We start from the raw sequence: 20259 nt of genomic DNA on the forward strand, positions 1-20259 counted from the left end.
TAATGTAGTCTGTTAACTATGCATAAAAACCTGTCTGTTTACTTAAGTAACAGATATGGGGCGTCATGCCATAACAGTTTTAATACGACTGACTTTATATTGAATGAATTTAACATTGAAAGTTAATGTGAATAAAAACGTAAGTTAGGCTACTTATCATAACACATTCATTGTACAGAAAGAGAGCAAAGCATATTTACATTATCAAAGAACATTTTCACTGACAGTCTAGTTCAGGGGTGGCGAACGTCGGTCCTGGAGAGCCGCAGCCCTGCAGAGTTTTGCTTCAACCCTAATCAAACACACCTGAACAAGCTAATCAAGGTCTGAACGGTTACTAGGAAGCTACAGGCAGGTGAGTTTTAATTAGGGTTAGAGCTGAACTTTGCAGGGCTGCGGCTCTCCAGGACTGGAGTTCGCCACCCCTGGTCTAGTTCATGCACTCTCATAAACTCCTATTAAAATCACTGAACTGTTTACACTGTGAAATGATTATCTTACTTACAGATTCATACACACATCTGCACTATGTTGTTTCTAACTAAAGAATTTGCCAGAAAGAGGTATTCAGTCAGCGGGCGTGAAGAAAACACCGGCATTTTAGCGATGACTCATCTGAACTCATTTTAAGCTCAACAGCATTGTGTGTGATTGGTTATAATGCACAGTGCTGTAAAAACGCGCCTGTCTCTGGCTCAGTGCCAGCGAGTGAACGCAGATTTGAATTTAGCAGCTGATGATATGACGCGCTGAACGATTTAATCAAGCTGGTGTAATTGTATCAAATATAAAAAATATTATTCCACTATGTTTTGTCTTTTGGAAGCTGTATTCAAAATCCACTTGGCTCAAAAATCTGAGGGGGCACATGCTCCCTCACTTTGAATGGGCATGACGCCTCTGACCATAGCCACCACTTAGAACACCCTAGCAATGCATCTAGAGACCACAAAGAGCACCCTAGCAACCTTCTAGTCATTACTCAGAATACCTTAGAAATAACACCTTGACAGTCACAGTTAATGTAGCGTGATAGATCGCTGTAGATACCTCAGATCAAGTGAAGGGCAGCGCACATGAACTGATCATCTCTTTCGCTTTACTAGTTGGTACTCGCCTGTGGGTAATCAAAGACATAGCAAAAGACTGGTGAAAGTTTGATTTTTGTTCTGAAGGCTGACGATCCCTCGCCAACTGGACAGGGGTGAGAATTACAGTTACAAATTACAATAGATCACCCTCCGTGTAATCTGTCAAAGTGATGGACGGCCTTCAGATTGTTCTGTCACTGATAATAAAATTCCGTCAATGACGGAAAATTTTTGGTTAACTTGACCTCTGCTACCAACATAACAATCTTAGCATATACTTAGCAACACCCTAGTCATCAGTCACAAAACCTTAGCAACACCCTAGTCATCAGTCTGAATACCTTAGCAACATTCTGAATACCTTAGCAACACCCTAGTCATCACTCAGAAAACCTTGGCAACACCCTAGTCATCACTCGGAATGAATCATTCATTTATATAGTGCTTTATTGTGCATTGTTGTACACCCAAAGCGCTTTACAATCATGTTGGGGGGTCTCTCCTCAACCACCACCAGTGTGCAGCATTCACGTGGATGATGCGACGGCAGCCACGGGACAACGGCGCCAGTGCACTCACCACACACCAGCTACAGGTAGAGAGGAGCGAGAGTCATAGAGCCAGTCAAGTGGTTGGGGATTATTAGGAGGCCATGATTGACAAAGGCCAGGGGGGCAATTTGGCCAGGATACCGGGGTTACACCCCTGCTCTTTACGAGAAGTGCCATGGGATTTTTAATGACCACAGAGAGTCAGGACCTCGGTTTAACGTCTCATCCGAAGGACGGTGCTTTTTGACAGTATAGTGTCCCCGTCACTATACTGGGGCATTAGGACCCACACAGGCCACAGGGTGAGCCCCCCCCTGCCGACCTCACTAACACCTCTTCCGACAGCAACCAAGTTTTCCCAGGTGGTCTCCCATCCAGGTATTGACCAGATTCAACCCTGCTTAGCTTCAGTGGACAACCAGTCTTGGGCTGCAGGGTGATATGGCTGTGGCTGTGGAATACCTTAGCAACACCCTAGTGGTCAGTTACAAAACTATAGCAACACTCTAGTGGTCAGTTACAAAACCATAGCAACACTCTAGTCGTCAATTACAAACCTTAGCAACACCCTTGACGTCAGTTACAAAACCATAGCAACACCATAGTCATCAGTTACAAACCTTAGCAACACCCTAGTCGTCAGTTACAAACCTTAGCAACACCCTAGTCGTCAGTTACAAATCTTAGCAACACCCTAGTTGTCAGTTACAAACCTTAGCAACACCCTAGTCATCAGTTATAAAACCTTAGCAACACCCTAGTCGTCAGTTACAAACTTTAGCAACACCCTAGTCGTCAGTTACAAAACCTTAGCAACACCCTAGTCGTCAGTTACAAACCTTAGCAACACCCTAGTCGTCAGTTATAAACCTTAGCAACACCCTAGTCGTCAGTTACAAACCTTAGCAACACCCTAGTCGTCAGTTATAAAACCTTAGCAACACCCTAGTCGTCAGTTATAAAACCTTAGCAACACCCTAGTCGTCAGTCACAAAACCTTATCAACACCCTAGTTGTCACGCTGAATACCTTAGCAACCAGTAAAGCAATACTTTGAGGACACTACCACTCTCTGAGCATCCAGCATACCCACAGACAAGATCGGTCTCATGGGGTGCATGGCTGATGTGGCAGCTGACTAAAGATACTGTGAAAGATACCAAAGATACTGTAAAAGATACTTAGCAAGACCCTAGCTGTCACTCACAAAACCTTATCAACACCCTAGTCTTCAGTCAGAAAACCTTAGCAACACCCTAGTCGTCAGTCACAAAACCTTATCAACACCCTAGTCTTAAGTCAGAAAACCTTAGCATCACCCTAGTCGTCAGTCACAAAACCTTAGCAACACCCTAGTCGTCAGTCAGAAAACCTTAGCATCACCCTAGTCTTAAGTCAGAAAACCTTAGCAACACCCTAGTCGTCAGTCAGAAAACCTTAGCATCACCCTAGTCGTCAGTCACAAAACCTTAGCAACACTCTAGTCGTCAGTCAGAAAACCTTATCAACACCCTAGTCGTCAGTCAGAAAACCTTAGCAACACCCTAGTCATCACTCTGAATACCTTAGCATCACCCTAGTCATCAGTCAGAAAACCTTAGCAACACCCTAGTCGTCAGTCAGAAAACCTTAGCATCACCCTAGTCGTCAGTCAGAAAACCTTAGCATCACCCTAGTCGTCAGTCAGAAAACCTTAGCATCACCCTAGTTGTCACTCTGAATACCGTAGCAACACTCTGAATTCAGAACACCATAATAATGGCTTTGCAAATACCAGGACAACTATAGAGCCTCTACATGAGCTCTAACACTCTGGTTTTACAGTGAAAATGTCAAATTTGAGTTGTATTCTCTCAGGTGTAATATAAGATAACATAACTAGCATTACTGTACTGAAGTGGTGATGTGCTAATGATAATCTTGAAATGCTAGAGATGTTGTGTGTGAAGCTCCCATCATCTGCTCTCTGCAGGGTGACTCTGTCAGTGTGGCTGTACTTGCTGAGCTGGTGCAGCCAGTCACTGTGTGGCATAGTCAAGCATGTTAATGAATACAGGAACTATGGGAGTCCACTTATTATGCTGTCTGACACAGGTAAGCCAGTCAGGGCGCATTCCATTGTGTGACATCACTGCAAGAAAAAAACTCAAGCAAGTTTAAAGGAATAGTTCAGCCACGTCTGGAAAATTCTAAAATTGATAATAAAATGCTCATGTTGCTCAAAACCAGCATGACTTTTAGTCTGAAATGTAAGTTATTATTTACTGTAATATATATTTCCATATAAAAACGTGTCACTATGGTCTTCAGGTGATATAGTGGTGCAGGTGCAAATAGTGGATGGAGAGGAGCAGGCGTTTACAGCACACGCAGCTGTACCCCTCCATACCTGGATCCGTCTGGACATCTTCTTTCAGGTGTCAGAGGTATTCATCATTCATATGCAGTCATGGGCACTTTGTTTTTAGATAAGTGACACTGAATACATACAGAGGCACAACTGATGAAACATCATTTAATGTGTTAGAAACTGAACTCTTGGATGTTTTTCTCATGTCAGGAGAAACTCACAATTACAAATATCTTACCTGGAGAAAAGACTCTGGAGACCACTCATTTTTTTGAGTAAGTCATAACACCTACACAGCAAAAGAAAAAAAAAATCACTTTGGAAAAAAGCATCTGCCAAATGCATAAATGTAAATTATTGTTGTTATTATTTTATTATTTTTTAGAATGAACTGTTCCTAAGTCTTTGTCTTGTTTCCCAGTAAAATAATATCTATAAATATCTATAATCTTTTAGGTAAACATTCAACTAAATGTTTTTATTTTTTAGTGTTTTTAATCCTTTTTACTGCCATTTTTATAGAGTAGACCATGTTTTGTAAAACTGTAATTCTTTTCTCTTTTTATTCAGTTTTTGTCAGCCGGTTCAATTCAATGACACATCAGGATATTTCGTGATTGGTGGATGCAGCTACATGCAGGGGTTTCATGGCTATATTGGACCAATCAGATACTATCGTTTAGGCTCAGAAAACGTGAGTCCTCTCTTATCAATAGATAAATGCATATGACAAAACCAATTTATTATGCCAATATTAATCACGATGCAGCATGCATTCAGACATTCTTATGCGATAATATCTTGTATAATTTGTATTCAAGGTGACAACCCCCCCCCCGTCTCCCGTTAGGACGCTAAAGGAGCTGGACAGACTCCACAGACACTGTGAGGAAATGAGACATGTTACTGAAGACTATCTGCAAGCATTGAGACAGAACCGAGACATCTCTAGAGGTTGGTTACAATGAACAGGGGTACAATCTAGACTTAAACTCATGTGACTTTGTCTCAAGCTCTCTACAGATCATGTAATTGAATAACTGGACTAATCAGAAGACCAATCTCATTGCACACCAACTCAAATGTTGTTTTAATCAATCTGAAATGCCTGAGCCAAAATCTGACATCAAAATGATTTGTCATTGAAACTCAAGAAAACTGCAGCAACTTTGCACCAGTTTCCCAGTAAGCAACAACTTTGAAATGGAAACAGTGCATTATTTGCAAATGTTTGTCTTATTTCCATTTTTCGTATAGTTAAATGTGCAACTTTGAATGAAAACATTGCTATTGTTGATAATAGTGTGATAATTTTTTGTCAAAAAATAAAAAGTTTTACTCATACTTCAATCTCATTTGGGGTCATATTTTTCAAACATACTTTATTGTGATTGGATTGAAGTTGGTATCAATTGCAACAAACCTGGTACACCCCATTTAAATGTGCTAAGCACCAAGATTTGAGAGTTTTGGCCCTTCAAATTACAGGGACAACAGATGTACAGTATGTAAACGATTAAACAGGTAAACAAAACATTATTTTTGGGTGAACAGTTCCTAAATACTTTGTGTTTTTGGTGCTCAGATGTTTGTGAGTCTTATTATGGAGGCCTTAAGAGGAAGTTTGGTCATAGGAAATGCACTCAAACTTGGTCGTGGGACCTGCAAAGAAGATTCAACCTCACCCTGAGGCTTCTAGAAGAGCATCAGGAGCTCATAAAAGGTAGCAGTGGTTTAATATCATCATCTAAAATGTGATCTATGATGACTTCTGGTGGATAGGTTCCTCCTGCTTTGTTCTTCAGGTCTTGGCAACAGCAGCAGACATTTGCTACGTCTAGGCCGAGTGATTTTCCAGGATGCTGTAAAGACAATATCTAAAGCAGAGGAATCTGATGGTGGTCTGGATCTCATGTCCAGTGTTATTAAGCAGCTTCAGGTGTCCTTCTGCTGGGGTCACCAGCACTCCTCTCTCCTGCTCGCTACCCTGCACCTGGCTGGCCTGGGCGTCCCAGTGGACCTGGAGCAGGTGGGAACCAGAACACCTGAGCATTCAACAGAGCCATTATAAAAGAGCCATTCAAGTCAACATGAAATCAAAATTGAACCTATTTACCTATTTAGGTTTTTTACCAAAAATGAAAATTCTGTCATCATTTACTCAGCCTCATATTGTTCCAAACCCATAAGACATGTGTTCATCTTCAGAACATAAATGAAGATATTTTTAATGAAATCTGAGAGATTTATGCCCCTCCATTGACAGTCTATGCAACTACCACTTTGATTCTTCAAAAAATTCATAAAGAGATCGTAAAACAAATCCATATGAATCAAGTAGTTTAGTTCAAATTTTCTGAAGAGACTCGATCACTTTATATGATGAACATATTTAATTTAGGCTTTTATTCACATATAAACATAATCAACACACACATCAGTTATGGCAAACTGAAGCTCAAACATGCTTGCTTGACGAAACAATGAGGTTCATTATTGTGTGTTTTACGCAGCACACTAGAGCTTCTGCAAGAACCAGTAGCTATGTTTCCATCCACCTATTTTTATGTGCATTTTGGAATATTGCATAAAAAACGCTGGATGGAAACGCCAAGATGCGCATAAATTGTGAAAATAAAAACTTTTGTGCACTATTGAGTAGGATAAACTGTTTATCCGATAAGAAAAAGTTTGCATAAACTGCGATGGAAACACATTTACCAAATAAATTCTTCCATGCACATTGAAAAAGTCATGTGACTTTGTGCTATGAGATGGGATAACTTGACTAGCAGCAGACCGATCTCGTTCACAGCATCTACAGTATATGTTGTTTTGGTCGTTCTGAAATGCTTGAGCAAAGTCTGTCGTCAAAGTATTTCTGTATAATTACTGTCTTGCATTACTGCGTTCCCAAACAGCAGGCATCCACCTTTGAAAGCAATGACCGCATTTATTGTGTTTCGTCTGCTCGCTCTGAGGCGCAAGTAATTTATTATATATGAAAATTATTATATTCAGTGGCTTCTCCTACTTTTCTTAAAGGGGTCATATGATGTTGATACAAAGAACATTATTTTGTGTATTTGGTGTAATGAAAGGTGTTTATGCGGTTTAAGGTTCAAAAAACACATTATTTTCCACATACTGTACATTATTGTTTCTCCTCTATGCCCCGTCTTTCTGAAACGCGTCGATTTTTACAAAGCTCATTGGTCTGAAAAGCGAGGTGTGCTGTGATTGGCCAGCTATCCAGTGCGTTGTGATTGGCTGAATACCTCAAGCGTGTGACGGAAATGTTACGCCCCTCACATACTGTGATGCCGTGTCCCAGCCGGAGCGACGAGACAAAAACATTAAAACCCATTATAAACGAGGCATTTGTTGCATCCAGTGGGGACATGATTACTGATTATAATGACTTATACTGTCTTTTTATGCGTTGCGTTGCATCGCGCCGAGTAAACATAAAACCATGTCTGCATTTGTGATCAGAGAAATTACAAGCAACAAGTGCTACTCTACACTGCTCAAAACTGGCATTTGAATCGTCAGTGGCAAATTCTTTAAATGAAAACGTACTTACAGTCTGTGAGTCAGAACAGTCTTTGTAGTCTACTCTCTCAGGAACAGGAAACGGTCCTCCGTAAAATGTGCTGCACACATCTGAATATTTGGGTTAAACTGTTCTGGAACAGTGTTGTAACTACAACTTAACCACTGATTTATAGTCGTGTCCTCTTTTGGAAGACCAAACAAAGTAAGTTTCGCTTTCACAACGAAACACACGGTGGGCTAGAGTGAGCGGCGGCCGGCGGATTCGACAAAGGAGCAGTCGGCAGGCTTGTGGCAACCACATGTGACGACCCCGGGCTGGACTTCGTCCACGGGGAAAGCCGATCTGGCGATCCACAGTTCAAGGACCCAGCAACATTCATCACTCGCTCAGTTAATGGATTATGCATTGTTGACTGTTGGATCTTTGTTTACTGTGGGTGTCGCGGAGGAAGAACGCGACACCGTGTCTGTGATTGAAATGGTGGCCAACTGATCGCCCTGAGTCAAGTCTAATCACAACTGATCGTCATGAGTCAAGTCTAGTCACAACTGATCGTCATGAGTCAAGTATAGTCACAACTGATCGTTATGAGTCAAGTCAAGTCACAGCTGATCATCATGAGTAAAGTCTAGTCACAGCTGATCATCATGAGTCAAGTCTAGTCACAGCTGATTTTCATGAGTCTAGTCAAGTCACAACTGATCGCCCTGAGTCAAGACACAACTGATTTTCATGAGTCTAGTCAAGTCACAACTGATTTTCATGAGTCTAGTCAAGTCACAACTGATCACCCTGAGTCAAGTCTAATCACAACTGATTGTCATGAGTCAAGTCTAGTCACAACTGATCGTCATGAGTCAAGTCAAGTCACAGTTGATCTTCATGAGTCAAGTCACAGTTGATCTTCATGAGTCAAGTCAAGTCACCATTGATCTTCATGAGTCAAGTCAAGTCAAGTCACAACTGATCGTCTTGAGTCAAGTCTAGTCACAGTTGATCGTCATGAGGCAAGTCAAGTCATTGCTGATCTTCATGAGTTAAGTCAAGTCACGGTTGATCATCCTGAGTCAACTGTGTGGTGGTGGCGCCCAGCAACTCACTTCCAACCTGTCCTGTTCCGGCCAAGGAGGCCGCCTATGAATTCTCTGCCTGTCCTGTTCCAGCCAAGGAGGCCACCTATGAACTCTCTGCCTGTTCTGTTTTCCGGCCAAGGAGGCTGTCTATGAACTCTCTGCTTGTCCTGTCATGGCTATGGAGGCCGTCTGTGAACTCTCGTCCCGTCCTGTCACGGCTATGGAGGCCGTCGGTGAACTCTCTGTCTGTCCTGTCACGGCTAAGGAGACCGTCTCTGAATCCTCGTCCTGCCCTGTCACGGCTATAGAGGCCGTTTACGAACTCCCTGCTTGTCCTGTCACGGCTATGGAGGCCGTCTGTGAACTCTCGTCCCGTCCTGTCACGGCTATGGAGGCCGTCTGTGAATCCTCGTCCTGCCCTGTCACGGCTATGGAGGCCGTCTGCGAACTCCCTGCTCGTCCTGTCACGGCTATGGAGGCTGTTTGTGAATTCTTTGCTTGCTTTGTTTCGGCCCAGGAGGTCGTTTGTGAACTGTTGTCCTGTCCCGACCCTCTGAATGTGCAGCCTTGTCTATCGACCCCAGTGTTCTTCTTGAATCTCTTGAACTGTTCTGGAACATTGTTGTAAATACAACTTAACCACTGATTTCTAGTCGTGTCCTCTTTTGGAAGACCAAACAAAGTATTTTCGCTTTCGCAACGAAACACATAGTCTCTGCCTCAGACGTCATGCCCACGGACCGTTGGCTAAACGTCTGATGCATATGGGACACAAAAGTGGAAATACTTCAGGAGTCTCGAACTTTAGGGATCTTAAAGTTGGCCAACTTTAGGGATCTTATCTATTCATGAACAGCTTATAACACTCCAAAGAGAAAGAAAAACTTGAAATCGCATCATATGACCCCTTTAAGAATGTCATAGACATTTATTTTCTTTTTAATGAAACCAGAGCTGGGGCTCAGGTTCTTGGACAACATTTTTAAATTTCTTTAAAAACTTAATTTTCAATTATTATTTTCAGTTTTGAATGAATGAATGAATGAATAGAAAAAATAGAAAGAAAAAAAAGCAATGGACTTGGTGACCCCACTTTATGTTTGTGTAATCATTCTGTACAAAAGTACAAAAATTAGGGAAACAAAACAGTATGAAAAGTAATTCTTTATACTAGTAAAAAGCCAAATCATGGGCAAAACCACAGATGACAACGATAACCAGGGTTTCACAGAATATGGTAACAAAATATTCCCATAATATTACAGATATTTGTCAGTAGAGAGACTTTTGTTACTTCATTTGAGATTCTCCGCTATTTTACCGTTGTTGTGGGCTGGTATTTCTTGTAGAAATCTCTGGGCAGGATGCTTCTATGGGGCAGTAACGGGGTGGAGAAAGATATTCGAGCAGCAGTCATGTGGTATGCCAGAAGCGCCCTGCAGATGGTCGATCCCACCGCCATGTACGACTACGCCATTCTCCTCCTAAAGGTGATCCACAGGTTACATGGAAATCTCTTGAGCCATATCTTTTCAAGCATTTGCATTGTAAAAAGTGCACACACGTTTGTTTTGTATAAGTATGAACTCCCGTCACAACATTAGGAAAATAAATGCAAAATGGTGTATCTGTGTGTTTTTCTCAGGGTTCTGTAGAAGCTCTGAATGGCCTCGGATGGTACTACAGTACCATAGTAAATGACGGAACAAAGGCCTTTCGATACTTTGAGTTGGCGGCTCAGAATGGCAGTCGTGATGGGCTCTTTAATGTGGGCGTCTACCATTTAAATGGTGACAATCCTGACAAACCAGACAGTAATGAGGTCAGAGGTCGCACATTTAAAGGATTAGTTCACCCAAAAATAAAAAAATGCTGTTAATTTATACACCTTCAGGCCATCCAAGATGTAGGTGACTTTTTTTCTTCAGTAGAACAGAAAATACGATTTTTAGCTGAAACCGTGGTACTTGGTGATTCATATAATGCAAGTCAGCGGAAAGTTACCGTTTTCGATCATTTAAAAAAGCAGATCAAGGAACACAAAATTAATACCCATGGCTCCTTACGATATATTGAGGTCTTATGAAGCAAAACGATCGGTCTGTGCAAGAAACTGAACATTATTTACAACATTATTACCTGTACAGTACATCCATCCATCTATCCATCCAGCATCCATCCATCCATCCCTGCGTACAGTACCTCCATCCATCCATCCATCCATCCATCCAGCATCCATCCATCCATTCCTGCGTACAGTACATCCATCCATCCATCCATCCATCCCTGCATACAGTACATCCATCCATTCATCCATCCATCCCTGCGTACAATACATCCATCCATCCCAGCATCCATCCATCCATCCCTGCGTACAGTACATCCATCCAGCATCCATCCATCCCTGTGTACAGTACATCCATCCCTGTGTACAGTACATCCATCCAGCATCCATCCATTCAACCCTTCATCTATCCATCCATTCATCCCTGCATACAGTACATCACCCATCCATCCATCCATCCATCATCCATCCATCCCTGTGTACAGTACATCCATCCAGCATCCATCCATTCAACCCTTCATCTATCCATCCATTCATCCCTGCATACAGTACATCACCCATCCATCCATCCATCATCCATCCATCCCTGCGTACAGTACATCCATCCAGCATCCATCCCTGCATACAGTACATCCATCCATCCATCCCTGTGTACAGTACATCCATCCATTAATCCATCCATCCATCCCTGCATACAGTACATCCATCCATCCAGCATCCATCCATCCAACCCTTCATCTATCCATCCATTCATCCCTGCATACAGTACATCACGCATCCATCCATCCATCCCTGCATACAGTACATCCATCCAACCCTTCATCTATTTATCCATCCATTAATCCATGCATACAGTACATTACCCATCCATCCATCCAACCCTTCATCTATCCATCCCTGCATACAGTACATCCATCTATCCAACATCCATCCATACATCCATCCACACATCCCTTCATAATTCGATCTATCCATCCATCCTTTCATAAATCATCCATCTATCCATCCAACATCCTTCCATCTATCTAACCTTACATCCATCCATTCACCTCTTAGGGTAACACCCTTGAGTTGTACTGACTTGTTTTCTAGGGGTCATGTGATTACAGAAAACGTCTGTATAAAGTCAAATGGGCACTTTATAACACTTTTTCTTTTTTGTCTTTAAACATTTTAATGGAAAAAAGTGACCAGCACATTATTCATTGTCACGGAAGAAAAAAAAATCATACTGTTTTGAAATGACATATTTGTGAATGTTTGTGTAACTGTCTATTCAAGGGATGAAGCGTTGGTGAAATATGCCATGCTGGCAGAAACTGGTCTCGGTGTGGCACAGCACAACGCCGCCCATCTGTGTGAGGTGAACCGTCTCAAAATCTGCTAATCCAACCATCTCAAGCCTTTCATTTCCTGGCTGTTGTTTTTTTCTAATTCTATTATTTCATGTGTATTTCCAGCTGTTAGATCACAGTTCTGCCTGTCAGTGGAGGTACCACAACTACTCCACCTACAACCACATCCCTCAGGAAGCTGGTGAGCCTCTGCAGACCAGCAGAAATGACACTATGACACTACTACTTCTCTTTCTCATAATAGTTTTCTTGGTCCACCTCTCTCTCTCTCTTTCTGCTTTTATCTGCTTCTGTTTCTCTGCATTCTGCAGGCTTGTTGCATTGGGAGATTATTACAGTGAACTGGCTGATATGGTGAAGGCCATAGACATGTACAGTACAGCAGCAGTGTATGGCAGTGCTCAAGTACACACACACACACACACACACACACAATCTGTCCAAAGTAGATTATAGATTTTGGAATCCTACAAAAATCTAAATGCATCAAACCAAATGTCTTCTTTAGAATATATATTTTTATATAAAATAATGTGCTAATAATTGTTTGTGTGATCGTCAGGGCCTCTTTAATCTGGTCACGGTAATTGAAGAGGGTTATGAAGTTCCTGACATCATTCTGGATCAGATGGGACTCTGTTATTTTAAATGAGAATAATATTTCACAATATTTTATTAAATAAATGCAGTCATGGTGAGTATAAGGCATTTTATATATAAGTGATAAAACATTTTAAAAAGTCTTTTAAAATCATAATATTTTCACGTTATTTTATTTTATTTTGGAACTTGAGTAGATTTAGTATAGTTTTGGTTTTGGTTATGATGTGGATGTTAGGCTACCATATTGTTGGTTAATTAAAATGTTTAATGCTTTTGATTTTTAAATATTTTTTATATATACACTACCAGTTAAAAGTTTTTGAACAGTAATATTTAATGTTTTTTTAAAGAAGTCTCTTCTGCTCACCAAGCCTGCATTTATTTGATCCAAAATAGAGCAAAAACAGTAACATTTTGAAATATTTTTACTATTTAAAATAACTGTTTTCTATTTGAACATATTTAAAAATTTAATTTATTCCTGTTATTTCAAAGCTGAATTTTCAGCATCATTACTCCAGTCTTCAGCATCACATGATCCTTCAGAAATCATTCTGATATTCTGATTTGCTGCTCAAGAAACATTTATTATTATTATTATTATTATTATGTTGAAAACAGCGGAGTATATTTTTTTCAGGTTTCTTTGATGAATAGAAAGTTAAGAAGAACAGCATTGATCTGAAATAGAAATCTAACAATTTTGTAACATTATAAATGTCTTTATCATCACAAAAGTATTATTTTCTATCATTTCCCATTTTTACTGCTGCAAAGAAAAGTAGTTTCAATGGCACAGAAAGTTGCATAATTTGATGTAAACAATAGTTTTTTTTCTTGGAATAACATGCAGCAGTAAATCATTCACAAAGACTAGCAATGTGCACTAAAAAAGTAAATAGGGTCCATTATAAATTCATGTTGATTTTAAGAACAATGCAAGTCAAGTCAATCACACCTGCATGAATCTGCTCTCTCCTCATGATCCTCTTCCTCCTGTAGGTGCAGGTGAGGAGGGGGACGTGACTCCATGTTCATTAGTCCTGTGGAGGATGGAGCTGATGCGAGCGTGGAGAGACTTCACACACAGCTCTGTTCAGCTGACGCTGGCCTGTGGGGTTTTCGCCACACTCGCAGTTTCTGTATTCGCTGTGCTGTTACGAACTGTAACTGAACTTGCCGGACAGGACATCAACGACAGTCCTCTGGAGACCAGAAGAGAAAACCAACAGCAGATTTACCAGCCTACAGTCGCACACAATCACCTTTCAGTGCAGAAAACCTCTGATTTAATCTTGACAGTGACTGGAGTGTGTGCATGTGTCATCTTTATCATGTTCATTTCCCATCTGCTTTGAAAAGAACATAAGACTATATCCTTCAATAGGTTATACATCAGCCGTCACTATCGATCAACACTCTTCAACTCAGGTTACTGCAGGAGAACTGAACCAGTATATATGCACCTTAAGTTGCTTTGGATAAAAGCATGAACAAAATGGACAGTCAGGTTCTCAGTAACCTGTGTTGTTTGCACTCAGATTCATCTACTTTCGAATACTACAATGTTTGCAGTGCAAATAAATCTCACATGATACGTGATGGTTCTCTTTTTCTTTCATCTGAATAGCTACAGTCTGTTTCATACTGCAGTGTGTAAGTAGTGTGTGTTTTTACAGTTCACACTGAACAGCAGAAAACATTTTGAAATGATGCAATATACATATTTACTAACATAATCTTTTACAATATAGGGTTTTATGAAGCAACAAATAACTAACTCCTGTTTTTATTAACTAAGTTTAAGTAGTATTTGGCTATAAATGCGTATATGTCCTCCTCTCATAAGTTTTCACACCTATTAGGTTTAACATTGATTTAAGGGCTTCTGTGACTTGGATCTTTTCGTGGGAAAGTAGGCAGATCTGTTGTCAGTTATAAACCTCGAGAGGGTGCCACAGCTCAGGAATGGCTAATCTGAATTTGAGTTTTTTTTTCTTTTTCGTCTTGAGATTTCTATTCTCATCTTGACTTCTTTTTATTTTCTGCACAAGTTGCAAGAGGTTATTTTGTGATAATTCTGCATCCGTGAAAAGAGGCTTAATATATTCAATGCCAAGCACGAACAGGACTCTTTTTTGTTTTATTTCTCCTTTTGTGTTCCAAAAAACAGAGCCAGTCAGATTTGAGGACCATTTGTATAAATACATATAATTGATGATTTATATAATGCCGATAATTAATGGGGCCTATACATGGGTTCAAACAGAGTGTAGTGTTTACAGGCCTTATTAATTATTGCCATTATAAATTTAAATAAGAATCATAATTTTAGAAACTTACAACTTTCAAAAATGTTTTATGGAGTTTTTGTATAGCCTACTGAAATATGCATTTATTATTTGTTTCGTCAGCTGAACAGTTGACATATGCTGTTAAACAACACTACAACCCATACTGAATGCATACTTCAATCCCTCAAAGCCAAGTCACGTTTTTTTTATATAGCGCACCATATAGATTGTGTCAAAGCAGCTTTACAGTATTAAACACGGAAATAGTGTGTTGAAGGAACCAAAACTTCATCGTTTTCCTCTGGCTTGATGAAACCAGCAGTTTAATTCCAGGCTGCAACAAAGTCAGATTGTGCACAGGGCTCATCTGGTTCACGTGGTCTTGTCCCGATAGCCGTCTAGTGACGAGGTCTTTTCACTGGGGATCTTTCTCTGGGGCTCATCTAGTTGACATGGTCTCCGCTGACATTCTGGGCTGTCGAGGTCATCTCTAGGTGCTGATCCACCATCTGGGCTGGATACAGACTGGATCCGGGTGACTGCAGTGACCATCTGATCTGGATACGGACTGGATGTGGGTGGCTATCTTGACCTTGGAATAAGCATGAAACAGACTGATATTAGCGTAGATCAGGATTTCTCAACTCTGGCCCACGAGGTTCATTTTCCTGCAGAGTTCAGCTACAACCCGAATCAAACACACCTGAACAAGCTAATCAAGGTCTTTAGGATCTCCAGAAAGTTACAGGCAGGTGAATTTGATCATGGTTTTTAGCTAAACTCTGCAGGAAAATGGATCTCGCAGGCCAGAGTTGAGAAACCCTGGTGTAGATGCCATTCTTCTTACAATGTAGCAAATACATTGGATGTTATGGGAAGTGTTCCTGGTTCCGGTTGACCTAATTAATGCAGCCTAACAATCCTTTAACGGATTTAAATTATAGAAATGCAGTGGTGTATTGTGTGTAAAGAAATGGGTCTTTAATCTAGATTTAAACTGATAAGAGTGTGTCTGCCTCCTGAACAATGTTAGGTAGATTGTTTCAGAGTCTGGGCACTAAATAGGAAAAGGATCTGTCGCCCGCAGTTGATTTTGATATTCTAGTTATTAGCAAATGGCCAGAGTTTTGAGAATGCAGTAGACGTGAAGGACTATAATGCGATAAGAATTTGCTCAAGTATTTAGAAGCTAAAGCATGGCTTTACAATGTATGTATGTATGTTAAATAAATAATGTTTACTAGTGTTGTGTGTTCCACGATTATTGTTATGTGTTCATGAGATGGATTGCCTGAGGAAAGAAACTGTTCCTGTGTCTGGTCGTTCTGGTGCTCTGTAGCGTCGACCAGATGGAAACAGTTCAAAGAGTGAGTGTGCTGGATGTGAGGGGTCCAGAGTGATTTTGCTAGCCCTTTTGCTCACTCTGGATGGCATTTCACCAGGCATTTCACTGATTCATTTTTAACAATCCTCCAGAATGTTTTAAATTATATTTTTACTTTAATGATGAGGGTTATAATGTGTACATGCAGCTCAAAAAAGTTAGACTAAACTAATTACTAATTATCATCCTGTCCAAATGTGCCATCTCAATGTCAGTAAAGATTACAGTGACTTTTACCTTCTGTAAAAAATGTCTGGAAAACTTGCCTCAGGTAACGCTAATCCCATGCGAACAGACCAGCTGTAAATATGTCCGTAAATATTCCATCATTTTCTGGCATGAAACTTTTGTTAGCTTTAGGTAAGTGCCTATTACCAAAATAATCCAATCAGAATATAATTAATTTAATTAACAAATCGTTCAACCAGACCTAACTAATATTACAAGCAACATAGTGTGCACAGGAAGCAATGTGGCACACACAAGATGACAGAGGTGATGGCAGTGCATTAATCGAGTTACCCCTCCCACTTCTGGTAGTTTTATTGAGATTTTTTCCTGTGCAATTTGGCCATTAATATTACAGACATCCTGTGGTAAAATTCCTGGTAAAGTGGTCCTAATCTCATCCAAATAGGGCTATAGTTGACCTTCGTCAAATCTAGTTCTTTGATGTCAGCTTGGATTTTCTTTTTATTAGTTTGTCTTGTGTGGGTTAATAGAAACACATTCTGAGAATGAACTAATAACTGGATTTGTCGAAGTTTGTCACAAATGGCATAAAATATATGATTATTGAGTTTTGCTTTAAGGTGGCAAATACACAAGATATTCATGAACAAATTGTACTTTCATCTGTATTTTCTTAGTTTCATCTGTGACGTAGACTTAGCTTGGTGTCTCTACTGTATAGTATATCGTTTCTGGGTGGTATCTCATTACCTACCCTACGCTCATGATAACATTTTCAGAACTCACCCACACAAGCTGATAAAGATGCAATAAGAATGAAAACAAAACAAATATACACTGGATCATCTTTGACTCACAATAAAACAATAAAGGGATAAGAAGTTATAAATTAATGAAAAGTTTAATGGGCTTAAAGTAAACATCATGTTTTAAATGGCACAATGTTTTTCAAAGATACAAAATCAGAGCCAATGTTCTTAATTTTTTTCAGGTTTCTTTGATGAATAGAAAGTTAAGAAGAACAGCATTGATCTGAAATAGAAATCTAACAATTTTGTAACATTATAAATGTCTTTATCATCACAAAAGTATTATTTTCTATCATTTCCCATTTTTACTGCTGCAAAGAAAAGTAGTTTCAATGGCACAGAAAGTTGCATAATTTGATGTAAACAATAGTTTTTTTTCTTGGAATAACATGCAGCAGTAAATCATTCACAAAGACTAGCAATGTGCACTAAAAAAGTAAATAGGGTTCATTATAAATTCATGTTGATTTTAAGAACAATGCAAGTCAAGTCAATCACACCTGCATGAATCTGCTCTCTCCTCATGATCCTCTTCCTCCTGTAGATGCAGGTGAGGAGGGGGACGTGACTCCATGTTCATTAGTCCTGTGGAGGATGGAGCTGATGCGAGCGTGGAGAGACTTCACACACAGCTCTGTTCAGCTGACGCTGGCCTGCGGGGTTTTCGCCACACTCGCAGTTTCTGTATTCGCTGTGCTGTTACGAACTGTAACTGAACTTGCCGGACAGGACATCAGCGACAGTCCTCTGGAGACCAGAAGAGAAAACCAACAGCAGATTTACCAGCCTACAGTCGCACACAATCACCTTTCAGTGCAGAAAACCTCTGATTTAATCTTGACAGTGACTGGAGTGTGTGCATGTGTCATCTTTATCATGTTCATTTCCCATCTGCTTTGAAAAGAACATAAGACTATATCCTTCAATAGGTTATACATCAGCCGTCAATATACGGACTGGATGTGGGTGGCTATCTTGACCTTGGAATAAGCATGAAACAGACTGATATTAGCGTAGATCAGGATTTCTCAACTCTGGCCCACGAGGTTCATTTTCCTGCAGAGTTCAGCTACAACCCGAATCAAACACACCTGAACAAGCTAATCAAGGTCTTTAGGATCTCCAGAAAGTTACAGGCAGGTGAATTTGATCATGGTTTTTAGCTAAACTCTGCAGGAAAATGGATCTCGCAGGCCAGAGTTGAGAAACCCTGGTGTAGATGCCATTCTTCTTACAATGTAGCAAATACATTGGATGTTATGGGAAGTGTTCCTGGTTCCGGTTGACCTAATTAATGCAGCCTAACAATCCTTTAACGGATTTAAATTATAGAAATGCAGTGGTGTATTGTGTGTAAAGAAATGGGTCTTTAATCTAGATTTAAACTGATAAGAGTGTGTCTGCCTCCTGAACAATGTTAGGTAGATTGTTTCAGAGTCTGGGCACTAAATAGGAAAAGGATCTGTCGCCCGCAGTTGATTTTGATATTCTAGTTATTAGCAAATGGCCAGAGTTTTGAGAATGCAGTAGACGTGAAGGACTATAATGCGATAAGAATTTGCTCAAGTATTTAGAAGCTAAAGCATGGCTTTACAATGTATGTATGTATGTTAAATAAATAATGTTTACTAGTGTTGTGTGTTCCACGATTATTGTTATGTGTTCATGAGATGGATTGCCTGAGGAAAGAAACTGTTCCTGTGTCTGGTCGTTCTGGTGCTCAGTGCTCTGTAGCGTCGACCAGATGGAAACAGTTCAAAGAGTGAGTGTGCTGGATGTGAGGGGTCCAGAGTGATTTTGCTAGCCCTTTTGACCACTCTGGATGGCATTTCACCAGGCATTTCACTGATTCATTTTTAACAATCCTCCAGAATGTTTTAAATTATATTTTTACTTTAATGATGAGGGTTATAATGTGTACATGCAGCTCAAAAAAGTTAGACTAAACTAATTACTAATTATCATCCTGTCCAAATGTGCCATCTCAATGTCAGTAAAGATTACAGTGACTTTTACCTTCTGTAAAAAATGTCTGGAAAACTTGCCTCAGGTAACGCTAATCCCATGCGAACAGACCAGCTGTAAATATGTCCGTAAATATTCCATCATTTTCTGGCATGAAACTTTTGTTAGCTTTAGGTAAGTGCCTATTACCAAAATAATCCAATCAGAATATAATTAATTTAATTAACAAATCGTTCAACCAGACCTAACTAATATTACAAGCAACATAGTGTGCACAGGAAGCAATGTGGCACACACAAGATGACAGAGGTGATGGCAGTGCATTAATCGAGTTACCCCTCCCACTTCTGGTAGTTTTATTGAGATTTTTTCCTGTGCAATTTGGCCATTAATATTACAGACATCCTGTGGTAAAATTCCTGGTAAAGTGGTCCTAATCTCATCCAAATAGGGCTATAGTTGACCTTCGTCAAATCTAGTTCTTTGATGTCAGCTTGGATTTTCTTTTTATTAGTTTGTCTTGTGTGGGTTAATAGAAACACATTCTGAGAATGAACTAATAACTGGATTTGTCGAAGTTTGTCACAAATGGCATAAAATATATGATTATTGAGTTTTGCTTTAAGGTGGCAAATACACAAGATATTCATGAACAAATTGTACTTTCATCTGTATTTTCTTAGTTTCATCTGTGACGTAGACTTAGCTTGGTGTCTCTACTGTATAGTATGTCGTTTCTGGGTGGTATCTCATTACCTACCCTACGCTCATGATAACATTTTCAGAACTCACCCACACAAGCTGATAAAGATGCAATAAGAATGAAAACAAAACAAATATACACTGGATCATCTTTGACTCACAATAAAACAATAAAGGGATAAGAAGTTATAAATTAATGAAAAGTTTAATGGGCTTAAAGTAAACATCATGTTTTAAATGGCACAATGTTTTTCAAAGATACAAAA

General features: G+C 39.9%; 1 protein-coding gene across 1 annotated transcript; it reads left to right on the forward strand.

Moving 5' to 3' along the window:
• Positions 1–11995: 11995 nt before the first annotated feature.
• LOC107549162 (uncharacterized) lies at positions 11996–14143 on the forward strand. Its single transcript, XM_016230152.1, has 5 exons — positions 11996–12052; positions 12150–12229; positions 12356–12449; positions 12607–12682; positions 13596–14143. The coding sequence occupies exons 1-5, from the start codon at positions 11996–11998 to the stop codon at positions 14003–14005; spliced, it is 717 nt and encodes a 238-aa protein (XP_016085638.1). The 3' UTR covers positions 14006–14143.
• The last annotated feature ends 6116 nt before the right edge of the window (positions 14144–20259 follow it).

The sequence above is a fragment of the Sinocyclocheilus grahami genome, unplaced genomic scaffold (genome assembly GCF_001515645.1).
Source record: "Sinocyclocheilus grahami isolate Dianchi unplaced genomic scaffold, SAMN03320097.WGS_v1.1 scaffold364.1, whole genome shotgun sequence".
Lineage (NCBI taxonomy): Eukaryota > Metazoa > Chordata > Actinopteri > Cypriniformes > Cyprinidae > Sinocyclocheilus > Sinocyclocheilus grahami.